Here is a 20028-nt window from a genome sequence, read left to right as displayed (position 1 = left end):
AGCTTAAGACACTAGGGTCAGCTCCCCGCCAGGCTCTTTCTGCGAAACCTGCACCTGACGGTGGTGGTGAGCTTGTGGAGCAGCAGCAATCATCCCACAGACATTTCCTGAGTGCCTATGATGTTCCCAGGTGCCCAGGACAAAACAGGCACCAGCCCCGTTCCCCTTGAGCCCTGAGCTCATGATGAAGTAGGGGTGACACACTTCAATCAAATAATCACCAACAGGCTGGCAAGGTGACTAGTCGGCTTTTGGAGGCTGAGGCTGGAGCATCGCTTGAGGCCAGGAGTTCCAGACCAGCCTGGAGAATATAGCGAGGCCTCATCTCCAAAAGAAATATAAAAATTAGGCAGGCATTGTGGTGCATGCCTATGGTCCCACCTATTTGGGAGGCTGAGGCGTGAGGATTGCTTGAGCCCAGGAGTTCAATGAAGCATGAAGCGTGGTCGCACCACTGCACTCCAGCCTGGGCAACAGAGGGAGACCCTGTCTAAAAAAAGTAAAAAATAAAAATAAATTTAAAAAATTGCAATTACACAATAATTTCAAGCTAGGAATAGCGATGAAAAAGAATGGCATGAGCATACTGCAGCCTGGCAAAGGCTGGCATTGTGAAAGGGTCCTGGAGGAACTGCCTTGGGAACTGAGACCGAAAGGGGTTATAAAAGGTGGTAAGGTGAAGATGCGGGGGATGGATTGCAGAGGGCAGAGGCTCAGGGAAACAAAGCCTGCTGTGTGGCTGCAGTGGGGGTGAGGCATGTCCTCTTTGAGGGCCACTCTGGCCGTTCAAAACACCTGTTGAGCCTGGGTGTGGTGGCTCATGCCTGTAATCCTAGCATTTTGGGAGGCCAAGGCAGGAAGATCACCTGAGGTCAGGAGTTGGAGACCAACCTGGCTAACATGGCAAAGCCCCGTCTCTACTGAAAATACAAAAAAATCAGCTGGGTGTGGTGGTGCATGCCCGTAATCCTAGCTACTCGAGAGGCTGAGGCAGGAGAATCACTTGAACCCAGAAGGCAGAGATTGCAGTGAGCCGAGATGGCGCCACTGCCCTCCAGCTTGGGCGACACAGCGAGACCCTGTCTCAAACAAAAAACAAAAGACAAAAAACAAAAAACACCTGTTGGGTCTGAGCTTCAGGAAAAGCAGAGCCTAGAGTCCTCACCTGCTTTCTGGAGACCAGATGTCTGGGGTCCAGGCTGGAGGTCAGGTTATTCCTGGGGTGGGTGAGTGGGAGGGGCCTGACTGGAAGGAGTGTCTTAGCTGGGAGGAGGGGGCAAGACATGGGGCCTGGTGGGTGGGTTTCAGTAGAGGAAGGGGTAAGTGTAGTGTTTGTGGAGATGGCATGGGGTGACTGACTGGGTATGGGTGCAGGTGGGGATGTATGCACCGTGAAGGTCCTGGGGAGTATTATAGCTGGCATGTAGCTGCTAAGGCTAAGCCTGGCTTCGTAAGAACCTCTGCCCTTCTCCTAAGCCTCCCAGTGAAAACTTCCAGCTTCCCTTTAGGCCCTTTACCCCCTTCCTCTTCCTTCTCAAGCCAGAGATTGTGCCTAGCCCGAGAGGCGACCCCTCTGCCACCCTCATCAGCTGGCTTTCACCCCCAAACCTATCCTTCCCCAGGTCCCCATTTGTCCTTTTTCTTTCTCTTTTTGAGACAGGATCTCACTCCGTTGCCTAGGCTGGAGTTTAGTGGTACAATCATGGCTCACTGCAGCCTTGAACCCCTGGGCTCAAGGGCTTCTCCCTCCTCAGCCTCCTCAGTAGTTGGGATTACAGGTGCATGCCACCATGCCCAGCTAATTTAAAAAAAAAAAAAAAAATTGGCCGGGCACGATGGCTCACGCCTGTAATCTCAGTAATTTAGGAGGCTGAGGCAGGCGAATCACGAGGTCAGCAGTTCGAGACCATCCTGACCAACATGGTGAAACCCCATTTCTACTAAAAATACAAAAATTAGCCAGGTGTGATGGCACGCACCTGTAATCCCAGCTACTCAGAAGGCTGAGGCAGGAGAATCGCTTGAACTCGGAAGGCGGAGGTTGCAGTGTGCCGAGATTGCGCCATTGCACTCCAGCCTGGGCAACAGAGCAAGACTCCGTCTCAAAAAAAAAAAAAAATTGTGGAGCTTCAATGTGGTGGCTCACACCTGTAATCCCAGCACTTTGTAAGGCCAAGGTGGGAGGATCACTCTTCAATATTAGGAGTTTGAGACCAGCCTGGCCAACATGGTAAAACCCCGTCTCTCCTAAAAAATACAAAGAAAATTAGCCAGGCGTGGTGGTGCATACCTGTAATCCTAGCTACTCGAGAGGCTGAGGCAGGAGAATCACTTGAACCCGGGAGGCCAAGATTGTGCCACTGCACTCCAGCCTGGGCAACAGAGGGGACTCCATCTTAAAATAAATAAATAAATAGGCCAGATGTGGTGGCTCATGCCTGTAATCTCAGCACTTTGGGAGGCTGAGGCGGGTGGATCATCTGAGGTCAGGAGTTCAAGACCAGCCTGGCCAACATGGAGAAACCCAATCTCTACTAAAAATACAAAAATTAGCTGGGCATGGTGGTGGGCATCTGTAATCCCAGCTACTCAGGAGGCTGAGGCAGGAGAATTGCTTGAACCTGGGAGGTGAAGGTTGCAGTGAGCTGAGATTGTGCCATTGCACTCCAGCGTGGGCGACAATAGCAAAACTGTTTCAAAAATTACAAATAAATAAATAAAATAAATAAAAATACAAAAATTAGTCGGGCGTGGTGTCTTGGGTCTGCAATCCTAGCTACTTGAGCTGACGCAGGAGGATCGCTTGAACCCAGGAGGCGGAGGTTGCAGTGAGCCGAGATTGCACCACTGCACTCCAGCCTGAGCATTAGCGTGAGACTCTGTCTCAAAAAAAAAGGTGGAGATGGGGGTCTTGCTTTGCTGCCCAGGCTGGTCTGGAATGCCTGGACTCAAGTGATCTTCCCAAAGTGCTGGGATTACAGGCATGAGCTACTGCACCCTGTCTCTGGTTTTGCTTTACTTTTTAATTGTACATTCACTGGCTAGAAACCACCTTCCCTTTTCCTGTGCTCAAACATCACTGGTATGACCTCTTCCCGATCCCAGCCAGGGGTGTCCACATGTGTCCCCACTAGATTGGGAGGGCTTTGTGGGCTTATATATCAGACTCCAATTGTGCCACGACTTAGTAGCCACCAGGGAACGGGGGTTGAATGAATGTAGGAAGGTGCAGGTAAGCAGTGGGTGAGGGAGTGGGGTTCACATACAAGGGACCCAAGTTCTGGGCAGAATGTGAAAGCAGTGGACTCTTGAAGGGCCCATGTGTTGTGTGTGTGTGGGGGACACATCGGAGCATCATGCATTGAGATGTGTCTATGGCAGGCAGCGAGGGCAGCAGGTCTGAGCTGGGGTTGAGATGTCCAGCACGTGCTGAGGGTGCTGACTCCACTGGACAGGTGACACACAGCCAGCTGGCCACCCGACCTCCCTGCCCTGGGGCAGGAATGAAGGAATTGCTGCCAGGTTATCAGGGTGCATTTCCTGAGAGCCCAAGACCTGACTCAGAGGCCGGAGGAGGGAGGAGGGAGGGGACCTCCTCCTTGGGCTTCCGGCTTAGCCTCTGATGCCCAGCCCCTCAGCCTGCCCACAGCAATGCCACAAGGCCACACAGGTGCCTGTGTTTACACCTTTACTGTCCCGCTCTTCCCGCCACCCCCAAGGATTCCTAGGTTCAAAATAGCCCGGGCACTGAGGCCCAATTAGCCCGAGCCTCTGCAATCTAGGTGGGTGGGGCCCTTGAGGTTCCAGCTGGCTGGGCCACATTCCAGCCGGGAAGTAGAGGGTGGAGAAGGGGGAAGTGGCACCGGGACCCTAGCCCCTCAGCTCTGGATCAGGAGAGTCAGCAGGAGCAGGAAGTGGACTGCACGCGGGGATCCTGAGGCTTTGGCCAGTTCTGGGGGACAGAGGTTGCTGCCTCCAGTGGGCCAGTGTGGGGAGCCACTGGAGGGCAGGAAGTGGGCCTCTCCCACTGTCTGGGAGATCCAGGCCTCTTCAGGACCAATGGCGGCAAACAGCTCCCGGCTCCCTTGAACAGCCATGCCCACGAGGACCCAGGAGCCTTCCGTCGTCTGGCACAGGAGAGGCGGTGCTGAGGTCATCTGCAGAGTTGAAGCGAGGCCACGTGGGTCTGCTGCCCTTCCTCTTGGTCCCCTGCCCCTTTCCCCAGGGTCTGGCCACGAAGCACTCTGGTCTGCATCCCTAGACATCCAGGTCCCCAGTTTCTCTCCGGGGTCCAGCTAGGGTCCCATTTGGGGCCAAACACCCAATAATTCCAGTCCTGGCCGGATGCGGTGGCTCACGCCTGTAATCCCAGCACTTTGGGAGGCCAAGGTGGGCGGATCATTTGAGGCCAGGAGTTTGAGTCCAGCCTGGCCAACATGGTGAAACCCCGTCTCTACTAAAAATACAAAAATTAACCAGGCGTGGTGGTGCATGCCTGCAATCCCAGCTACTAGGGAGGCTGAAGCAGGAGAATTGCTCGAACCTGGGAGGTAGAGGCTGCAGTGAGCCAAGATCGTGCCACTGCACTCCAGCCTGGGCGACACAGCGAGACTCAGTCTCAAAAAAAAAAAAAAATTCCAATCCTGCTCTCTCTCTAGGGTACCACAGTCCAACACTGCCTCTCTCCTGCCTACTCCAGGATGCCCAGGCTCCTTTACCTCACACCTGTTCTCCTGCCCCTCTGCATACAGGACACAGAGGGTTCCAGGGGGCAGGATTCCCTGATAGAGGCAGTGGCAGATTCGTGGTGTCAAGATGGAGACAGCGGCAGCCACAGGGACTGGGGAGAGGAGACAGAATTGTTCCAGGGCTCTGGCCTCCAGCCACTCCTTGTTCCCGCGACCCAGGAGTCTCACCTCGGTCCTGGGGTTCTTTCCAGCCCAACACCCAGCAGCTGGCCCCCGGAGGGATACCCGCCGGGTGGAGACAGATGGGCAGGGCTGATGGGGAGGGCTCCACCCGGGAGCTCAGCTCCAGGAGGGCCAGGGGGGGTCTGAGTCCCAGGTGCCGGGGCAGCCGGATGCTGATGACCAAGCGGGATACCTGGTGGCCCTGTGGGAGGGGGCTGGCCCCTGCCCGGCCCAGATACACTTCAATGTAAGGCACTGTTGTAGAGCCTGGCCTGTTGGAACAAGGCCCAATGTAACTTTCTGCTCCTCCTATTGCAGGCAAAGTCCTTCCCAGCCCAGGGGAAGGATGACTCTCTGGGGTCATGCCACTCACTCCTTCATCATCCCTCCTTCCAAATCTCCCTTCCAGGTCAAAACATCTCCCAGTGCTGTAAGATTCTTCCCTCACGCCCCACCCCGGACAGAGTCTTGCTCTGTCGCACAGGCTGCAGTGCAGTGGTGCAGTCTTGGGTCACTGAAACCTCTGCCTCCCGGGTTTGAGCGATTCTCCTGCCTCAGCCTCCCAAGTAGCTGGGTAATGTTACAGGTGCCACCACCCCTGGCTAATTTTTGTATTTTTAGTAGAGGGGTTTCACCATGTTGGCCAGGCTGGTCCTGAACTCCTGACTTCGTGATCCGCCCGCCTCGGCCTCCCAAAGTGCTAAGATTACAGGCATGGGCCATTGCGCCCGGCTGTAAGATGCTTAAAGGAGACTATTCCACTCTTTTAAGAGTCCTCTGGGCCAGGCACAGTGGCTCATGCCTGTAATCCTAGCACATTGGCCAAGGCAGGAGGATTGCTTGAGGCCGGCCTGGGCAACACAGCAAGATCCCATTGTTAATTTTTTTTTAAACAAACAAACAAACAAGTCTTTGGCTCTGTTCCATTCTCCCTTCCTGCCTCTCGCCTAGGAGATGAGTAAGACCCACCTGAGGACACAGTGAGTGGCTGCCAGGACCCAGCCTGGGGCCAGAAGGATCCCAGTGCAGACTCGATCGCCAGCCACATGCACCTCTGCCAGCCAGGGCCAAAGGACCCCCACTGGAGCAGCCTCCGGCCGCAGGCCACAGGCTAGGGAGAGGAGGTGGCCACCTCAGTTGGGGCCCCATGGCTGACCCCTGAGCCCCTGCCACGGGTCTATGCACCCCCAGGAGCCCCTAGAGCCCAAAGGCGTCCTGCTCACCACCATGCTGTGTGTGTGTGGGACAAGTCTGTGTCTCAGTCTCCTCCCCATCAGGGCCCCAATCCCAGGTTAGCTGGTCCTCCAGGTAGGCTCCCTGAGTCACATGGCTGATCCATGGGCCATGGGTCTGCACAGGGAAGAAGGCTCGGGGACGTAGACAGCCACTGGGGAAGTCTCTGATTCCAGCCAGAAACCAGGTCCCCTCCTCCTGGCACAAAAGGCTCCAATGCGAGTCATTCTGCAGCAACAAAGTGCGTGTGTTACTTGCCTCTGCGTGTGTGCAGAGAATATCAGAACTCCTGGGGCTTTCCAGGACTCCAGATTTTCCCATTTGCAGAAATATCAAGTTCCACATTCTCCAAATCAGACTCCAAATACTAATTTGTGTAAGAATTCAGCCCTCACTTTAGGATTCTCCTTAAATCCAGGGACAGAGAGAAATCATAGCACCAGCTCAGAGCCCGCCTCAGCCCCTTCCCAAAAGTTTTCCAGGGCCAGGCCCCGCCCCCAGTTCGTTCTGGCCCCGCCTCCACTTCGGCTCCGCCCCATTCCCAGTTCCGCAAGTCCCGCCCCTCCCTAGAGCCCACTCAGACCCGCCTTCCCCAGGCCCCGCTCCCTCCCTAGAGCCCACTCGGACCCGCCTTCCGCAGGTCCCGCCCTCTCCCTAGAGCCCACTTGGACTCGCCTTCCACAGGCCCCGCCCTCTTCCTAGAGCCCTCTCGGACCTGCGTTCCGCAGGCCCCGCCCCCGCCGCTTACCCAGCAGTGGCCCGCCTCCTCCTCCTCCTGGTAGGCAGGGCACAGCGCGTGCGGCGGGTCTCCCGGTAGCGGCACTGCCGCCCCCTGGCGGCCATACAGGCAGTGGCACCACCAGCCGCCTAACAGCTCTGCCTCCAGCAGCGCGCCTGGGCCAAGCGCGGGTTCTGGAAGGGAAAAGGCAGGGAGCCCGCGCTGCGGCCCAGACGGCCCCTGCACCGCCCGGTGCCGCCCCGGCCAGCGCCGGGCCCCAGCTCACCCCCGCGGCCCCAGCGGGCCAGGCGGCAGCGGCTTCCGGGCAGGAAGTAGTGTTCCGGGTGGGGTAGGCACACGGGCCGCGGAGCCGCGCTCAGGTTCACGGGCGTGCGCAGCTGCAGCAGCGCCAGGTCCGAGGCGTCGTCCCACGAGGCATTGTCGTGGTGCACCAGGCGTGCCACCCGCTCCGCGCGCGGGCGCGAGGGTAGCAGCACGCGCCAGGCGTCGAGGTCGCGGGGCGGGCTGTCGGAGCTGCTCGGGCTGCGGGATAGGGGGCGAGGGACGTGGGCCGGATCCCGCACACGTGGCTAGAAACCTCGCACCCCTGGCTTAGACTCGCCTGGCGAAGATCCTGCATCCTGGTGGGATCCCCACGCTACCCCCATTCCAGCGGCTCACTCACACCCCCGCCTCCGGGATTGAACGTCTACCATGCCTCTATCCACCCCTGCCAGGCCAGGACCCCTCTTTTTGTGCTGGATCCTACACCTCCGAATGGGATCCCACACGCCCCACATCCCCCAGGGGAGAGGCTGGGGCCAAATAAATGGTGTCTCAGGCTGATGTAGGGAGGGGCAAGGATCGGCTTGAAACGTAGATTTTCACTCACTGCAGAAAGCAGCTGGCAGGTGCCAAGACCCAGCTTTCAGACACCAGTGCCCCATGGCAGGGTCTGGATCCTGGTACCATCACCTGGGCCTCCCAGGGCCAGGCCCCTGGCCGCGGGGCCTTCCCGCACTCTGAGAGGTGAGAGACCTGGGTCAGTGGGCCTCCTGCACCCCAATCACTCCCAGCAGTCTCCATCCCAACTCACTCTCCCACGTCCCACTCACATCCAGGGGTGCCGCCCACTCACCAGGCAGGGCAATGGTGCAGTTCTCCCTGGGCTCCTGGGGATCTGACTGGGGCTTCTGAGGCTGGGTTGGAAAGGCAGGCCCAGGCTCTGAACCCATCACCTGTTCCCGTATCCATGCCTCATAGGTAGCCACCGCAGTGAAAACTCCAGGGCGATTTCTCCGTCCACAGCCGAAGCCAAAGCTGGTGATTCCTGCCTGGAACCAGCGGCCGCCTTCCTCACAGACCAGGGGCCCCCCAGAGTCACCCTAGTGACAGATGACTGCATGTCAAGGGGTCAGCCCAGGGACCCACCCGTTTATACTGGCCTCCTCGAAAAGGTCCTGCACCTTCTTTTGGCCCAAGATACACCACCTTCTCCCTTCTCCTAGAAACCCTCCTTGGCTAGGCCTTGTCCTCTGCATTCCCTGGAGCTCTAAACAAAAGAAAACCCTGTAAGCAGAAGGCCGATGGCAGCCAGAGCCAAGAGCACCGGGGGAGTACATTCAAGACCACGAAAGAGAATCCTGCAGGTGTCATCAGAGCCAAGTGATTCTTGTCCAGTTACTAGCTCAAATAATTCCCCTCCCTCCCTTCCTTCCTTCTTTCCTTCCCTTTCTTTTTCTTTCTTTTTTTTTTTTCTTTTTTGAGACAGCCTGGGAAATGCTCTGTTTCCCAGGGTGGAGTGCAGTGGTGCAATCTCGGCCCACTGCAACCTCTGCCTCCCGGGTTCAAGTGATTCTCCTGCCTCAGCCTCCCGAGTAGCTGGGACTATAGGTGTACACCACCGCAGCCGGCTAATATTTGTCTTTTTAGTAGAGATGGATTTTCTCCATGTTGGCCAGGCTGGTCTCAAACTCCCGAGCTCAAGTGATACGCCTGCCTTGGCCTCCTAAAGTGCTGGGATTACAGGCGTGAGCCACTGTGCCAAGCCAGTTCCTCTCCTTTTTTGAGACGAGGTATCACTATGTTGCTCAGGCTGGTCTCAGACTCCTGGGCTTAAGTGATCCTCCTGCCTCAATTTTCTGACTAGCTGGGATTACAGGCATGAGTCACTGCTCCTGGCGATGCTGTCTTTGGTTTTTAAATTCACTTGGCCTTGGCTGGACATGGTGGCTCATGCCTGTAATCCCAGCTACTTGGAAGGGTGAGCCAGGAGAATTGCTTGAACTCAGGAGGTGGAGTTTGCAGTGAGCCAAGATCGTGCCATTGCACTCCAGCCTGGGCAACAAGAGCAAAACTCTGTCTCAATAAATAAATAAATAGCCGGGTGCGGTGGCTCACGCCTGTAATCCCAGCACTTTGGAAGGCTGAGGCAGGCAGATCACCTGAGGTTGGGAGTTCGAGACCAGTCTGACCAACATAGAGAAACACCATCTCTACTAAAAATTAGCTGGGTGTGGTGGCACATGCCTATAATGCCAGCTACCTGGGAGGCTGAAGCAGGAGAATCGCTTGAACCTGGGAGGCAGAGGTTGTGGTGAGCTGAGATCATGCCATTGTACTCTGCCCTGGGCAACAAGAGCGAAACTCCGTCTCAATAAATAAATAAATAAATTAATTAATTAATTAATTAATTAATTCACTTGGCCAGGCGCAAGTGAATACAAAATTAGCAGTCTGTGGTGGTACATGCCTGTAATCTCAGCTACTTGGGAGGCTGAAGCACGAGAGTCGCTTGAGTGGTGGGGGTGGGGGGAGGGGGAGCTTGCAGTAAGCCGAGATTGTGCCACTGCAGTCCAGCCTAGGTGACAAAGTGAGGCTCTGTCTCAAAATACACAAACAAAAAAATACACGTCAATCCCATCGCTTGGCAATCTTGTCCTCCTTTTGCAGATGAGGCTAGGAGAGATGTCATTTATCTGTTTGTCACCGGTTAGGACTCTGGCCCTGCCAGGCAGGTGCAGGGGCCTTCCCTCACCTGGCAGGTGTCCCTGCGGCCCTCTGGGTAGCCAGCACACAGCATCCCTGGCAATATCTGGAGAGTGAGGTTGAAAGGACCGGGCTGGCTGTAGAGACACTGACAGGTGGCCTTACCCAGCAGCCTTAGCTCCACTTCCTGTAGCACCCAGGGGAGAGGTAGAGGATCTGGGGGCAGAACCAGAGAGCAGGTGCTGTGAGGCAGGTATGGTGTCCCCAGTTCCCAGGATTCAGGTTTGCCCCCTGCGGCTGCTTCTTGGACATCAACTAGATGCCCCGTGGCCTCTCAGCCCATCGCATTCACCACATCTCCTGCTGCTTCTCTCTATTCTTTCTACTTCTTCATCTCAGGAATGGTCCCATCAAGCTCCTAGTGAGAGCTGCCATGCATGGTTGTGCAGGTTGTACACTGCAATAAAGGATGCAATTTAGGGACTATAATCATTAAGTCTGAGCTTTCATGTGGAGTTGTATTGGTCCGGAGACATCTTTTCTCAAAGATGCCATATGGACTTGACATGATCCTGCCTCGAGTTGCCAAGCATGGAATCTGGGTGTCATCCCTGTCTCCTCTCTCAACTCCCCTCCCCCAGTCAGTTCCCAGTTCATGAAAACCTCTCATTTGTGACTTCTTGGCATTCTCACCAACTACTCTCATTGAGGATGCATAGCTTTGGGCCTGGATAACTGACCCAGTCTTCTGATCCACTCTTCACTTCAGCAATGAAGAGGAAGGTTACTCAAGTTCAGTTCTGATCTCACCAAGAAAAATAAATGGATCCCACTGTCTAAACCTGGTGCTGCAGCCCCATCCTGCTTTTGATGGAAACAGCTTTAGGATCCAGAAAGGTGGGGGGAAGTACAGACAGAACTCCTTCCCCACCACACTCAGAATCTGAGGTCAAAGGCATGGTGGCTCACGCCTGCAATCCCAGCACTTTGGGAGGCTGAGGCAGGTGGATCACCTGAAGTCAGGAGTTCAAAACCAGCCTGGCCAACATGGAGAAACCCCGTCTCTACTAAAAATACAAAATATTAGCCGGGCATGGTAATGGGTGCCTGTAATCCCAGCTACTTGGGAGATTGAAGCAGGAGAATGTGCTTGAAGCTGGGAGGTGGAGGTTGCAGTGAGCCTAGATCGTGCCATTGCACTCCAGCCTGGGCAACGAGAGCGAAACTCCGTCTCAAAAAAATAAAAAATAAAATAAAATAAAATAAAAATAAATAAAAAAGAATCTGAGGTCAGGTGATGGCTGAAGCTGTACTTGGGGCTCACCAGGGAAGTTGGGGATTGTCCTGGGCATCCCTGGAGCTGGTGAGTGCTCTGGCCCTCAGTCTGATCTTAAGGCCTTCATGGTCGGCCCTCAGCAGCCTTTGCAGCCCAGGTGCCTGTCCCCTTCTCACTCCAGCCTGGCATCCTGGCTCTTCTTCATCTAACATGCCTTATCTGGGTCCTTATCTGGCCTTCATCTCCCCCCGTCTTCCTGCAATGCACCCTCTCTTTGAAAACCTCTGCAGAAATCTACTTCTCTGGGTGCCCATTGTCAGGATGGCCTGGCCCCATTCACACAAACTTCCTGGGGCTCACAGTGACGCTTCCTTGTCACCTCCTGCCCTCATGGGACCTCCACAAGCAGAGGCTGTGGCATCACCCCCTGCAGCACCTTGCCAAAGCCCCCAGGATGGGCACAGGTCTGACCACGGCCGATGGGGATATTTGTGGGGACCCTGGGAGCATGGAAAGCTTGGGTGATGGGGATGAGGGGGATGGAGATTCGGTCTATTCCCCCCCACCTTCTAACATAATGTGTGCTTATTTATTGAACTTGTTGTTTGTCTATCTGCTAGGATGTAAACTCTGAAAAGGCAGGATTTTGGCTTTTTATGTTCACTGGTGTCTCTCTAATGCCTAACACAGTGCCTGGCACATAGAAGGTGCTCAAGAAATATCTTGAGTGAAAGAATGACTGAGTGAATGACGGTGGGTAGGGAGAAGAGAGGAGGTGGGGAGTACAGAGATGAGTGGGGGTGGATAGGATGGGAGGAAGGCGGACGGGAGGGAGGCACAGATTGGCATTCACTGAACATCTATTATAGGCCAGCCTTGTGCTTTACTACTTTACTATAGATTACCTGAGGTGAAATATCTAAAGTGCATTGGTTATTGCTATGCCAGGCACTGTCCTATGAACTTTACATGGATTTTCTCATTTAATCCACCCAACCACCTCTTGAAGTGGGCATGGCTATTTTCCTCGTGTTACAGAGGAGGAAATGTAGTGGGTGAAGCGCTTTGTCTGACATGGTAGAGCTGGGATGGGAACCCTAGTCGGAGCCTAAATCCAGGAAAGAAAAAACTGGAAAGAAAGGTGAGGGAATGGGGTGCCTGTGGGTGATTCCGTGGTCTTAGTTTGAGAATCCTTGTGGGGAGAGGGCTCCATGGTGATTGGCGTGGGATTCATCTACCGACCCGCAGAAACCTACCCTCCAAGACTCCCACCAGGCTCCTCTCTGTGGCCCCACATCCCGAAACCCCGCCCTAGGAACCTCACCTCCGAGGCCCCGCCCTAAGAACCTCACCTCCAGAAGCCCCGCCCTAGAAACGTCACCTCCCGAGGCCCCGCCCTAGGAACCTCACCTCCTGAAGCCCCACCTCCCCGAGGCCCCCTTTCTTGTCCTGTCCCATTCACCTGCCTCCTGGACGTCTCCCCAGCCGGTGGCCCAGCAGGCGGTGCCGTGCACGAAGCGGTGTGAGGCGCGGGGCAGGCAGACGGGCCGCACGGCGGGGCCCAGGCTGGCGGGTGAGGCCAGGTGCAGCAGGGCCAGGTCAGCTCCCAGCTCCACTTGGCTGTAGTTGACTGGCACCACGATGGCGGCCACTGCGCGGGTGTGCGCGCCGTCCAAGGGTCCGTCCTGGGAGTGCACGCCCAGCAGTACTGACCACTCGGCCGCGGGCTCCAGCGTCCCATTCCTGCGCTCGGCCGGGGCAGTAGGAGGTTAGGTTGACCCTATGGAGGGGGCAGACCCTCGTGGGGGGAAGGGGCTCAGAGCCAGAGGGGCAGGTGCTATCCGATCCAGATTTGGTGCTGATACTCCTCAAAGGGGAAGGGCAAATCCGATCTTGAGGTGGTGGTGGGGGGTCATTGGAAAGCTGGGATTCAGACTCGGATATTCAGTGGAGTGGTGGGACCAGTATGGCAGCCTTGCCCCACTCAGAACCATGATGCCTTGAAGAGCACCTCGCTTTGGGGACAGCTCGGCTCCAAATTATGAAGTGGGGCGGGAGGAGGGGATCAACTGCGGGGGCGGGGCTGGCCTTTGGCGGAGAGGGGCTGGGTCCAGGGCGAATACTCACGTCATGAAACAGTGAGCAGCAGAGAGGACCCAGGAGGGGGCGATGAGGGAGCCCCCGCAGATGTGGCCACCCCCATGGTGCAGGCTCACCTGCCAAGGCCAGGTGCCCGGCTGCGCGTCTGAGCCCCCCACGATGCGGGCCGAGGGCTCAGAGCGCCCGCAGTCTGCAACGGGGAGCCGTGGAAGCCAAAGCCCACCTCAGGTTCCCCACTCCAGAAGCCGAGGTAACTCAGCACGAAGCCCCGTCCTCCACCCATTTCAGTTTGCCCTCTGAACAAAGAACATAGAGGACCCAGGCTTGTCTACATTTCTGGTCTTTTCCACCTCCCTCATGGCCTGACCAGCCTTAGCCTCCTTTAAGGTCTGAGGGTGCCAAGGCCTCTTCCTTACCCAGATCTTCAGGTTCTTCCTGGGTGGGACTGAGAGCTGGGAGCCAGAGGGTAAAGAGAAGAGGACACTTGTGACTTCCAGACCTGCACTGCCCAGCCCCACTTCCTGCTCTCCAACCCCCGACCCTATCTTCCCAATTCCCTGTCTCTTCAGCAACCCCTGCCAGCATCCATGCCAGTCCTCTGGTCTTTTCTGCCTCTGCACGTGACTTTCCCCCAGTCCGGCTGCCTTACCTGAGTCCTGGAAGGCTCCTGGGATGGGACTGATGACTGGAAAGACAGAGGCAGGCAGGAAGAGGCTGGTGACTCGCCCTCAGTAGATGCCCTCCCTGACTCCCTCCCCTAGCCTCCTAGCCTCCGTCTCCCCAGGGCACCCAGGCCTCCCTCTCCCTCCTCTGATACACCCTCGCCTTCTGCTGCCTCACTTCCTTCCTTCTGACGTCCTCCTCCCCACACGGAACCCAGGAATCCTGCTCTTCAGTCCCCCAGGTGCTAGGACCCAGGCCCTTTGCAGCCACTTCTGTCCCCTGAGGTTACCAAGCATCACAACGGGGAGAAGCAGGTGCCTGGCCATGGCGTTAGAGTCAGAGGAGGCACAGCCAAGTGAAGGTCTGCTCCCTGCAGGGCTCTGTCACTGCCCAGGCAGCCCGTGACTCCTGATGGTCCCAGGGGCAGCCCCACCCTCCCTGGCTGGAGCCCATCTCTGGAAATCTGAGAGGATCTGGGGCTGGAAGGAGGAAGTTGGGGAGCCTGAAGGCCCCACCCAGAGCCCTGAGTACATCTCACGTCTCTGGAGGCCCAGGGTGGGGGTGGGGGACAGGTGTCCTAGCTCCAGGACACCTGTTGGGTGGGAGAGGGAGGGATGAAAAACACTGTAGGCAAAGGTCAAAGAGGAGGACAGGGTTCTGGGTCCTTGATGAGCAGTGGCCCTTAGGACAGGGGAAGTGGCCCCTCACGGGCATGACTCATCGGAGACCTCACCTCTGTTTGGGGTGCGGCTGCCCCAGTGGCTTGGCCTTTTCTTCTCACACAGCTCTGGTTACTGGAGCTGCTGGCCAGGTCCAGGACAGGAGCCCTAGGGAATTCAATCCCATCCCAACAGAAGGATCACAGATTCCAGCAGGTTGGGCAGGGCATAGGGACCTTGGGAGGGGGCTGGGCAGGCTGGTGAGGTTGAAAAAGCCTCCACCCTGCTCTGTGTTCCAGTGACAATGCTCTCAGCTGCCCTGTCACTTACTCTGTGTGACTTTGGGAAAGTCACCCAACCTCTTGGTGTGTATCAGTAAGAGCCCATTTAAGGGACGTATGACTTGGCCGAGCACGGTGGCTCACTCCTGTGATCCTAACACTCTGGGAGACTGAGGTGGGAGGATTACTTGAGGCTAGGAGTTCAAGACCAGCGTGGGCAACATAGCAAGATCCCATCTCTACAAAAAACTAAAAAATACAAAAATTATGAACGGCAGGGCTTGGTGGTGCACACCTGTATCCCAGCTACTTGGAAGATGAGGTGGGAGGCTTGCCTGAGCCTGGGAGGCCGAGGTTGCAGTGAGCTATGATTGTGCCACTGCACTCCAGCCTGGGTGACAAAGCGTGACCCTGTCTGAACAACAACAACCACAACCACAAAAATAAGAAAAATAAGAAGAAAAAGAGAAAAGAAACATATGACTCTTCAAAGAGGAGTTGAAAAGAGTTTAAGGAAGAAACTATAGAGGTGTAGGCAGGGTCAAAGGAAACCAAAGAGGCCAGGTGGCTCATGGCTGTAATCCCAGCACTTTGGGAGGCCGAGGCGGGCAGAGCACCTGAGGTCAGGAGTTCAAGACCAGCCTGGCTAACTTGGCAAAGCCCCATCTATACTAAAAACACAAAAATTAGCCGGGTGTGGTAGAACTCACCTGTAATCCCAGCTATTAGGGAGGCTGAGGCAGGAGAATCGCTTGAACCCAGGAGGTGGAGGTTGCAGTGAGCCAAGATCGCGCTGTTGCACTCTAGCCTGGGTGACAAGAGCAAAATTCCATCTCAACAACAAAAAAAAGGAAACCAAAGAGGGATGGTAACGCACCCTGGGGCCAGCAATAATGGAGAGCCCTTGCTACCTGCTGGCCTGAAGAGGCAGAGAGAGGGCAGTTACTGGAATCCAGCAAGAGCTGCAGCTGTGGAACAGATAGCTGTTAGGAGCCATGGCCTTTAGTAGAGAAATGCAGCCTTTACCAGCAGAGAGGGAGCTGGGAAATCAAAATCCCCATCTCACTCTCCTCTCATCCTCTCTATTTTTAATCAAACCAATTAAAAAAATTTTAGAGACACGGTCTCACTCTGTCACCCACGCTGGAGTGCAGTGCTGTGATTATAGATCACTGTAACCTCGAATTCCTGGGCTTAAGCGATCCTCTGGCCTCAGCCGCCTGAGAAGCTGGGACTACAGGCATGCACCACCATGCCCAGCTAATGTTTTTTATTTTTGTAGAGATGGGGTCTTGTTATGTTGCCCAGGCTTGTCTCAAAGTCCTGTCTCAAGCGATCTTGCTGCCTCAGCCTTCCAAATGTGCTGGGATCCTCCCATCCTCTGATCACCCACTGGCTCCTCTCATTGTTTGAAACCTCCCAGAGGCCAGAGTGCAAGGGAGCCCATTATATGGTCCATAAAGGTCACTCTTGGGGAACAAATCAGGGTGGACAGCAGAAATGCAGGGTCAACCCGGGAATATCCACACATGTATATCTATCTTCTTACTGATAATACCAGCTAATAATAATATTGGTCTATGAGTCCAGTTGCCCTAGAAAACAGGCCTAGGCAAAGCCTGCATGCTTATGCTTAATTGGGAGGTGCAATCCCAGGGTGGCAAGACTGAGGGAAAATGAGAAGTGAGCAGGAAGAGGGAAAATGCAAATTCAACCACCCAACAACGGACTGGACTCAATTGATAAACCTGCTAGCCTTCACCCGTCCACAGGAAACGATGGAGGTAAATTGAGTCTTCACTTCAGACTTCTTAACAATCAGAGCCTTGGCCGGGCGCGGTGGCTCAAGCGTGTAATCCCAGCACTTTGGGAGGCCAAGATGGGCGGATCACGAGGTCAGGAGATCAAGACCATGCTGGCTAACACGGTGAAACCCCGTCTCTACTAAAAAATACAAAAGATTAGCCGGGCGAGGTGGCGGGCGCCTGTGGTCCCAGCTACTCGGGAGGCTGAGGCGGGAGAATGGCGTGAACCCGGGAGGCGGAGCTTGCAGTGAGCTGAGATCCGGCCACTGCACTCCAGCCTGGGCGACAGAGCGAGACTCCGTCTCAAAAAAAAATAATAATAATAAAAAATAAAATAAAGTAAGTCATAGTACTTTGTATAACACAGTTTAGCCCTCATCCTGAATTTCATATCTATTGTGTAAAAAAATATTTCTTTTCCAGGAATTCTCTCACTACCTTCTATGTAAAAGAACATTCATTTATAAATATTTACTGAGCTGCATTGTGGACTCAGAGCCGTCACAATTTCTGTAAAATATCTTAGGATATGCCAAGTAACAATACATGCAAAAAGGTTTTCATAGAAGCTGGGTAGATTGCATTAAAAACAAAAAGAGATAACACTTACCATCTCCTTTTTCAGGGGACTCTTCAACAACACCAATATCAGGACCAGGATCAGAGGACCTCGAGGAACCACATGCACAAGGATTATTCCCTACCACTTGTAATTAACACTTATTAAGGAGAGAGGCAGCTTCTCACTTAACAAGATCACAAAGATCAAGGGGTCTGATAACACCAGTGCTGGAAAAGGGCTCTCATACGTGATTATTGCCAAGCAGGAGGCTGGCCACAGTGTCTCACGCCTGTAATCCCAGCACCTTGGGAGGCTCAGATGGGCAGATCACTTGAGGTCAGGAGTTCGAGACCAGCCTGCCCAACATGGTGAAACCCCATCTCTACATACGAAAATTAGCTGGGCGTGGTGGTGTGCACCTGTAGTCCCAGGTACTTGGGAGGCTGAGGCAGAAGAATNAAAAAAAAAAAAAAAAAAAAAAAAAAAAAAAAAAAAAAAAAAAAAAAAAAAACAATCAGAGCCTCCTCAGCCATTTGTTTAATTTGCTGCTTGAGTAGCTATTTGCCCTTCAAAGGATAAATAACCAATTGTTTGACAAAAACTCAGATAAATGAGGTAATGGGCAAAGGTAGGAAAGAAGAGAGTGCAGGTGTCATTAACGCAAAACATGCATGCCCTGGAGACCCTCACTGATACATTGCTTGCTCCAATTTAGCGGTTAATAAACATTTTGGAGCTGGGTGTGGTGGTTCACGCCAATAATCCCAGCACTTTGGGAGGCCGAGGCAGGTAGATCCTGAGGTCAGGAGTTCAAGACCAGCAGCCTGGCCAACATGGTGAAACCCTATATCTCTACTCAAAAAAATTAGCCGGGCATGGTGGCAGGTGCCTGTAATCCCAGCTACTCGGGAGGCTGAGACAGGAGAATGGCTTGAACCCAGGAGGCGGAGGTTGTAGTGAGCTGAAATGGCACCACTGCACTCCAGGCTGGGTGATAGACCGAGACTCTGTCTCAAAATAAATAAATATATAAAATTTTTGGGCCAGGTGCAGTGGCCCAAGCCTGTACTAGCACTTTGGGAGGCCAACATGGGAGGATTGCTGGAGGCCAGGAGTTCTAGACCAACCTGGGCAGCATAACACGATCCTGTGTGTGGTGGTATGCATCTGTAGTCCCAGTTGCCCAGGGGTTTCTCCATGTTGGTCAGGCTGGTCTCGAACTCGTGACCTCAGATGATCTGCCTGCCTCAGCCTCCCAAAGTGCTGGGATTACAGGCATGAGCCACTGCACCCAGGCAAGATAATGATTCTTAACCCTTTCCCCAACTCAACAGACATGAGTAGTAGGACTTGCTCTTAAATAGCACAGACGTTAGCCAGGCACGGTGGCTCCCGCCTGTAATCCTAGCACTTTGGGAAGCCGAGGCAGGTGTATCACCTCAGGTCAGGAGTTCGAGACCCGCCTGGCCAACATGGTGAAACCCCGTCTCTACTAAAAAATACAAAAAATTAGCCAGGTGTGGAGGTGGGTGCCTATAATCCCAGCCACTTGGGAGGCTGAGGCAGGAGAATCACTTGAACCCAGGAGGCGGAGGTTGCAGTGAGCTGAGGTTGCACCACTGCACTCCAGCCTGGGAAACAAGAGCAAAACTCCGTCTCAAAAATAAATAAATAAATATTTAAAAAAATAGCACAGAGGCTTGCCAAAGCAATGGATCTTGTGGGAGGAAGGAGAACATTTTCCTGTAGGGAAACAGATTGGAATTTCTGGAGGAGCAAGTGCAGTTTGCAAAAGCTGCCCAGGTGATTCTGATGGTTTCACCACTCTAAGATGCCGTTGACTGCAACTAGCAGCCAAGGTAAGGAGGGAAACTCATGCAGGAGTCTCTCTCTTCCAGGTTCAAGGACAGAAAATAAATTTCTCCTTGGAGCCAGATGTGCCAGTGCATGCCTGTAGTCCCTGCTACTCTGGAGGCTGAGATGAGGGGATCATTTGGGCCCAGGAGTTCAAGTCCAGTCTGGGTAACATACATTGGGAGATCATGTCTCTTTACTTGGGTATAATAAAATCTTTCTTAACAACATCATGTCAAAAACAGCAAATAGTTTCATGAGCTTTTTTTTTTTTTTTTAGATGAAGTTTCGCTCTTTTTGCCCAGGTTGGAGTGCAATGGCATAATCTCGGCTCACTGCAACCTCTGCCTCCGGGGTTCAAGTGATTCTCCTGCTTCAGCCTTCCAAGTAGCTGGGATTATGGGAGCCCACCACCATGCCCTGCTAATTTTGTATTTTTGGTGAAGATGGGGTTCCACCATGTTGGCCAGACTGGTCTCAAATTCCTGACCTAAGGTGATGTGCGTGCCTTGGCCTCCCAAAGTGCTGAGATTACAAGTGTGAGCCAGCATGCCTAGCCTTTTTTTTTTTTTTTTTTTTTTTTAGAGATGGAGTCTTGCTCTGTGGCCCAGGCTGGAGTGCTCACTGGTCATAGCTCACTGCAGCCTGGAGCTCCTGGGCTCAAGTGATCCTTCTACTTCAGCCTTTTTAGTAGCTGAGACTACAGATGTGAGCCGCCATGCCTGGCTACAAAATTCTCTTTTCTTCTTTTTTCCCTATGCAAGCTGGTGCTAAGGGCAATTTTATTTATTTATTTATTTATTTATTTATTTATTTATTTATTAAGACAGTTCTGCTGTGTCACCCAGGCTGGAGTGCAATGGTCTGGTCAAAGCTCACTGCAGCCTCAAGCTCCTGGGCTCAATCGATCCTCCCACGTCAGTCTCCTGAGTAGCTGGGACTCCAGGCATATGTCACCATGCCCAAGGTTGATTTTTGT

General features: G+C 54.1%; 1 protein-coding gene across 3 annotated transcripts; it reads right to left on the bottom strand.

Annotated features, from left to right (window-relative positions):
• Positions 1–3674: 3674 nt before the first annotated feature.
• PRSS36 (serine protease 36) lies at positions 3675–14267 on the bottom strand. Of its 3 annotated transcripts, none has more exons than XM_025370808.1 (15): positions 14178–14267; positions 13875–13910; positions 13642–13677; positions 13253–13415; positions 12588–12868; positions 9899–10065; positions 8000–8246; positions 7754–7883; positions 7148–7404; positions 6892–7055; positions 6134–6371; positions 5880–6021; positions 4917–5182; positions 4719–4840; positions 3675–4157 (listed from the first exon to the last, which is right to left on the bottom strand). In XM_025370808.1, exons 1-15 carry the CDS (start codon positions 14212–14214, stop codon positions 3879–3881), a joined length of 2565 nt encoding a protein of 854 aa, XP_025226593.1. In that variant the 5' UTR covers positions 14215–14267; the 3' UTR covers positions 3675–3878. The 3 variants fall into 3 exon arrangements, with proteins under 3 accessions (XP_025226593.1, XP_025226594.1, XP_025226595.1); XM_025370809.1 differs by having other exon boundaries at positions 6907–7055; XM_025370810.1 differs by lacking the exon at positions 4719–4840 and having other exon boundaries at positions 5104–5182.
• Positions 14268–20028: the final 5761 nt, after the last annotated feature.

This window comes from Theropithecus gelada, chromosome 20, assembly GCF_003255815.1.
Source record: "Theropithecus gelada isolate Dixy chromosome 20, Tgel_1.0, whole genome shotgun sequence".
In the NCBI taxonomy this organism is placed as follows: Eukaryota; Metazoa; Chordata; class Mammalia; order Primates; family Cercopithecidae; genus Theropithecus; species Theropithecus gelada.
This window is presented reverse-complemented; position numbering and strand designations above follow the sequence as displayed.

Excerpts from the sequence above, each read along its gene's own strand:
- PRSS36 (XM_025370808.1), bottom strand. The coding sequence starts at position 14,214 with ATGGCCAGGCACCTGCTTCTCCCCGTTGTGATGCTTG. Across the intron at positions 12,869-13,252 it reads GCTGCTCACTGTTTCATGAC|GAATGGGACGCTGGAGCCCG; the intron begins GTGAGTATTCGC and ends GGCCGAGCGCAG. Across the intron at positions 7,884-7,999 it reads CTGCACCATTGCCCTGCCTG|AGTGCGGGAAGGCCCCGCGG; the intron begins GTGAGTGGGCGG and ends CTCACCTCTCAG.